Genomic DNA, 6,287 nt, shown 5'->3' with positions numbered 1-6,287 from the left:
TTTTTTTTTTTTTTTTTACCTCTGACAAATACAGGACAAAAGATGGTTGAGTGGAACCAGTTAGATGTGTCCTCATTCCTGGATCAGGTCACAGGCTTCCTATCAGAGCACGGGCAGCTGGATGGGCAGTCAAGTCAACCTCCGGCCAAACGGGCTCGTTCTGTAAGTGTTCACATTGAAGGTTCTGGAGGTTCCTGAAAAAGCATTTATGTATCTTTGCTCCACATCACAGTCTTTTATCCGTCTATACAGGAGAGCTTGATAGATGCCAGTGAGGACAGTCAGTTAGAGGCCGCTATCCGGGCCTCTCTTCAAGAAACACACTACGAGTCCACCCAGGACAAGGCAGAGTCCCGCTCAGATGATGATTCAGATGCCGAACCTTTCTCTGACAGCGAAGGCCTGATCTCAGTGGATGGTTCAGATAATGAGGCCGTCGGAGGGGAGGATTCTTTAGATGGACACGTCTCTGCAGAGGTAGCTCCTCCCACCAGGCCGGACAGCCCAGCCCATCACAGGAAGTCCCCACACAAAGAGTTATACCACAGGAAAGAGGAGAGTAAGAAGAACCACCTAGAGCCGGTCGGGCTCAGTCACAGTCAGACAGGACAAACAGAGTCCCAACAGCAGCTAGGAGAAAACCACAGATCCACATCACACCAGCCCTCAGAACCTGCCGGCACCAGCACAGCAGATCCAGACGACAACGGTATACACCATTTCTCAGTTGTCTAAAGGGATAGTTCACCCAAAGAGAAAATACTGTCATTATTTGCTTATCCTCATGTCATTTAAAACCTGATTGCTGTTTTTTTTTCACTGAAGATAAGAGGAAAAATCCATAGTTCATATCCAAGTTCATAGTGACCTTCTTCTGTCAAAGTCTAAAAAAGCAAAGCAGTAAAGGTAGTCCGTATCCGACTTGTGGACTATTCCAACTGAACTGAGGTAAAACAACATCTTTGTGTGAGAAACAGACTAAAATTCAAGTATTCTCTGATAATCTTCCCCTCCAAATAAACCTTGTTCAGACTGTCAGCCCAAATCCGATTTTTGTGCAAATCCGATCATATAAAATCTGAACTACATGAAATCCGATTTGTGCCAATCCGTTTCGAGCTACATTCGTATCCTATTCAAATCGCATTTCTGGAAATCCGTTTCAGTCTGACCGCTCAGAACAGATTTAGCGTAGCTTTTTCACGTCCTCTCGCCACGTAAAACGTAAACACGTCAGACGTTTTCGTAAAAAACATGCTGAACGTCTTTGCAGAAACAAGCTTGTGTCGTTGCGAAGTGCAAGTCAAGTGGAAAAACACCATATATTGCTAGTATACGCACCTCTTTGAGTAGCGGAGACGGCAGCACGGAATAAAGCCGCACATTCCAGCTTCCTGCGTTTCTGATGCTGCCTCACAAGACGATGACAATACAGCGCAACCGCGACGGCAGCGTGTTGTCATGTCGTAAGACAACATCTGTATTGCAAAGTGTATTGCTGTTATTGTTGTTTTTAGCGTAGGCATAACAACGCAACGGCATTGCCATAGAAACCAGTGCACATTCCGTAAAACGAAAGAGAGCGTATGGACACACAAATCGGAAATGAACCATTGCGATACACTGTGTGGACAGTCAGTTATTCAAATCAGATTCCATCCAGATATGCACAAAATTGGATTTGGGCTGACAGTCTGAACGAGGCTAAAGATGTTAATTTGAGAATCATTGTGTCCAGATGGAGTAGAACAAGATGCATTGATTCAGTGATCCAGTCATAAGAGTTTGTGTGCTACTGCTAACAGCTGGAATGGAAGAATATCAGTTAATAATGATTTAAATTTCAGTCCGTTCCTCACAGAAATCTATCAGATGGGTTAAGACGACTTGCATATGGTCAGTTTTGTTTTGTTTTGCCATTTTTGGAACTGTCATATGGAAACAAGCTGATCTTCAAACATTGACCTTTTGTGTTCTGCAGAAAAGATTTAGAATGGTTTCGAATGAAATGTCGGTGAGGTAAATAATGGCAGCTTTTTGGTGACTGTCCCTTTAAAGGATTTGAACATTTATACATGCAAATAATATTCAGTAAGAATGAATTAATGTACTAAAATGACTCTGTTCACAGGTCCAAAGGCCCGCTTAATGCTTCGATACCCAGATGGCCAGAGAGAACAGATAGCACTGTCTGCTAAAGCTAAACTCATGGTGAGTATAACGTTTCATGATGATTTTTTAATTTTTAAAAATTTTTTTGCCATTGCCAACTTTGTCGCTCTTAGGCATGTGACCGTATGAATTATTCATATCATGATAATTGCTGAAACTTTTACTGTGGTAAAAGGTTCACAAGATAAGCGAATTTGTTTAGTAACATTTTCAAATAACAAAAAGAACATGCAAGAATAACACAGACCATTCAAAAAGCAAATACAAAGTGAATACAAAAATCTGTTTTAAAAGATGTAAATACTGTTTGTCAGTACTTTCTTCTCCATAAAAAGCTGTTGTCAGAAGTTGTGCAGCATTACTTTTGTGTATTGGGGCATTTCTGCCCTTTCTCAAGCGCCACCTACGGTCAAAAAGCTGGTACATTTTAACTGGTTGATGGAAAAGAGCCTAGAACACACATTTCTAAAAATCGAAACGGTTTGAGTAAGGTATCTAGAATTATTCATGGTATTATAAAGTGTTCACAATAACAATACAGCGCTTTAAGGCTGTACAATTTTTTTTTTTTTTTCCCAGATAAAAATTGTTATCTGGAATTTAAAATTCAATTTAAAAATCCAGGTTTGCTGTGCTTGTTTGTAGGGCTGCACAATGCAGCTAAAACGTAATACCAAAATATGTCTAGCCCCTACCAATTTATGAAAACCTTATTTCTGTTAAAAAGGAAAAAAAGATTGCAGCAGGAGATGTCTAATACAGAAACATTTTCAAATGTGTGTGAATTCTGATGTAGCCTTCATTTTCTTCCTCTGTTCTTGTTTGTAGGCACTGGTGAGACACGTTCAGTCTAAGGGATTCCCCAATGAACGCTTCGAACTTGTCACCAACTTCCCCCGCCGAAGACTCGCTCACTTGGACTATGACATCACACTGCAGGAAGCAGGACTGTGTCCGCAGGAGACTGTGTTTGTGCAGGAAAGGAACTAGCCCCTCCCCTTGTAGATAAATCACCCCCCCTCCTGTCCTGTCATTTGTGCCCTAGAAAGACTGAATTGACTGTGCCCTTTTACCACTTGTCTTTTTTTCTTTTTCTTTTTTTTTATAATAAGTCCAGGATACTCCGAACATTTGGTATTTCATAGGGACCGTCCCTTGAGCTGCATTTGTCAACGTATTTATTTACAAACAACTTGGCACGTCCCATCCATCTAATTCTTGAAGACAGTACATGTCCATGAGTTACGCTCATATTGATCTGGAAATTAAAAGGGTTTTACAGATGGCGTTGATGTAGGGAAAACATTGTGTATCATGTATATGCAAAGTTTCTAAGGATTGAACATCAGTTCCAAAGTGACTACAGTTCCTGTTAAAATCATCTGAGCAGGTTGGGATCCTATTGAACATGGGCTCAGGTGATGAATTGGGATGAATGTTTATTATTTAGAGGTAAACCCTCACATATCTCATCTGCAATGTGCAGGGACGGAAGAAGTAGTGACATTTAGCTATAGTAAGTTTCTATCTCCTTTTTTATATACTGCATCATTTCCACAAAAAACTGATTCTCAAATATAATCATTGAAACAAAAGGGACAGCTGGTCCTCTTGAGTATTTCTTCAATAACTTATTCGATTTCTCCTGTTTAGTGACATGATTTTTATCAAGAATATGCGTTTTGAGCAGAATCCTCCAGATGGGAGCTTGAATATCTCATATGTGGCATATGAAGGAGTGGAAGGATCTGGTTGTCTTTTTATGCATTTAGGGCAACTTTTTAATTTTGCATACAGAATCAGATTCTTAGGTTTAGCTTAGTAATGCACCAATATTATGAACAGTATGAGTGCATGAACGTCGCCACTGGGGGGCAGACAAATACTCAAAGTAGCTGTAGCAGTTTTCTCATAGATATCTTCTATATGTAGACACCACATTAGCAGCTGATAGCCCAAGTCATGCACCATATTGTAATGGTAAAACCTAGTTATTCACATGTAAGAATATCTATTTCTGCAATATCTATTTGTTTAGGATCTGATTTTCACAGGATATTTAGTTTATCATTAGTGCTAAATAATGTTGCATATGGTAAATAAAAATGAATATATGTTAAAGCTCTTATAAATATTACTGATCATCAGAGAACCCTACTGTAGAGATCTATAGTTTTTACAACCATATGCTGCACATTTTGTGGCATTTTTGGTGAAAATTAATTGGGTTTGTTGGTGCGAGTGATGAGCAGCATCTGAAATGTTGACCATTCCAAGTGGACACATTGACATGTTTGGAGCAGTTGAATGAGGTATCTGAGACATTTGCTAGCGTATGGGTTTGCATAAACACCACTGCAGAGATTTATATACAGTACTGTTAAAAAGTTTGAGATCAGTTTTTTTTTCCCCGACAAGGATGCATTAAATTGATCAAAAGTGACAGTAAAGGCATTTATAATGATACAAAAGATTTCAAATAAATGCTGTTCTTTTGAACTTTCTATTCATCAAAGAATCCTGGAGAAAAAAAAATCCACGATTTCCACAAAAATATTAAGCAGCACAACATTACTGGTAAGAGATGTTTCTTAAGCAGCAAATCAGCATATTAGAATGCTTTCTGAAGGATCATGTGACACTAAAGACTGAAGTAATGGCTGCTAAAAATTCAGATTTGGCATCACAGAAATTACATATTCTAATAAAAAAACTGCCATTTTAAATCGTAATAATATTTCACAATTTTACTGTTTTGCTATTTGCCTTAATATCCCTGTGTTCTTTCCTGCTCTTGCATCATTACTTTAGAATTGCACTTTAAAATTTTAAAGTTGTGATATCCAGGCCTGGAAACAACATAAATATTTAGATATTTAAAAATATTTGGTCACTGAATATCAATGTAGTTAGGTTTGGTTGTAATATATTTCATCAGCTTTAAGTTGCTCTCATTTATTGAAGGCAAAGTCAAGAAGTCAGATTTTGCCTGGAGCAGGAAAACAGCTAAATGTTAAATATGATTTACAGAAAAGATGAAACAAAGGGAAAAAGGAAACATCAAACAGTTCCAGATGACAGGATGTTTCAAGGACAAGATATGTTCCCTCTGAAGTTCAATGTGACACTCCTGAAACACAAGAAACAGCTTGGGTTTGAGATCCAGTCCCTCATGAACAGGGTATAGGTTTCTGTCATATCCAGTGTTGGGGAAAGTTACTTTTAAAAGTAATGCATTACAATATTGCGTTACTCCCTAAAAAAGTAACTAATTACGTTACTTAGTTACTTTTCATGGAAAGTAATGCGTTACATTACTTTCGCGTTACTTTTTAAATATGAGCAGGGCTTGATTGTTTTTAATATAAGAAGTTCTATTTATAGCAAATATAAAAGCCCTTTCACACCAAAAAGTGTAATGAATAAACCTCAGGCTGAAGCAAAAGTAAATTCACGTCTGTACAGTAGAACGCAGGAGAAGAAACACTCTTCAGCAATAAAAAAAACAAAGCACAATTGCTAGTTTCTCTAAAGTCATTTTTGCTTATTAGTATGATTGAACTGGATCATCAAAGGTCAGCAGCAAAGACATCAGTTAATGAAATGGGATTAGATACATTTGTGTTATTTAACATATTTAATTATTGCAGGTTTGCATCATATTCTGAGTTTGCATTTCACTGTTTTAATTCATTTTGATGAATACTAAATCTGTTTTTTGTGAGTGGGATGAATTAATGCACATTCACATTTAGTCTAGAACTACAGTAACATCATGTTCACACAACGCCTCTGTACTCCCGATTTCTCCCAATATGGGGACAGGAGACTTGTCAGTCAATAAATGGGAAAACAAAGTAACTGGCATTACTTTTTTGAAAAAGTAACTCAGATATTTTCTTGTAAATTAAAAAAGTAATGCGTTACTTTACTAGTTACTTGAAAAAAAGTAATCTGATTACGTAACTCGCATTACTTGTAATGAGTTACCCCCAACACTGAACGTGACTAATAAACACACAATTATGACAATATATGGTTTATCTGAGTTATTATTATTATAATTTTCATTAAAATATAGTATATTTATAATGCAATGCCTTTATCACTGCTTA

The 6,287-nt window shown here is 37.6% G+C and overlaps 1 protein-coding gene across 1 annotated transcript in view; it reads left to right on the top strand.

Annotated features, from left to right (window-relative positions):
• Window positions 1-4,132, top strand: part of LOC107710610 (UBX domain-containing protein 7-like) — a 10,249-nt gene extending 6,117 nt beyond the window's left edge. Inside the window, exons 8-11 of the mRNA XM_016515424.1 lie at window positions 35-162; window positions 253-709; window positions 2,132-2,211; window positions 3,001-4,132. Of these exons, the coding sequence (XP_016370910.1) occupies window positions 35-162; window positions 253-709; window positions 2,132-2,211; window positions 3,001-3,162 (827 nt within the window). The 3' untranslated portion in view covers window positions 3,163-4,132. The remainder of the gene's footprint in view (window positions 1-34; window positions 163-252; window positions 710-2,131; window positions 2,212-3,000) is intronic.
• The last annotated feature ends 2,155 nt before the right edge of the window (window positions 4,133-6,287 follow it).

The sequence above is a fragment of the Sinocyclocheilus rhinocerous genome, unplaced genomic scaffold (assembly GCF_001515625.1).
Source record: "Sinocyclocheilus rhinocerous isolate Xijiao unplaced genomic scaffold, SAMN03320098_v1.1 scaffold507, whole genome shotgun sequence".
Taxonomy (NCBI): Eukaryota; Metazoa; Chordata; class Actinopteri; order Cypriniformes; family Cyprinidae; genus Sinocyclocheilus; species Sinocyclocheilus rhinocerous.
This window is presented reverse-complemented; position numbering and strand designations above follow the sequence as displayed.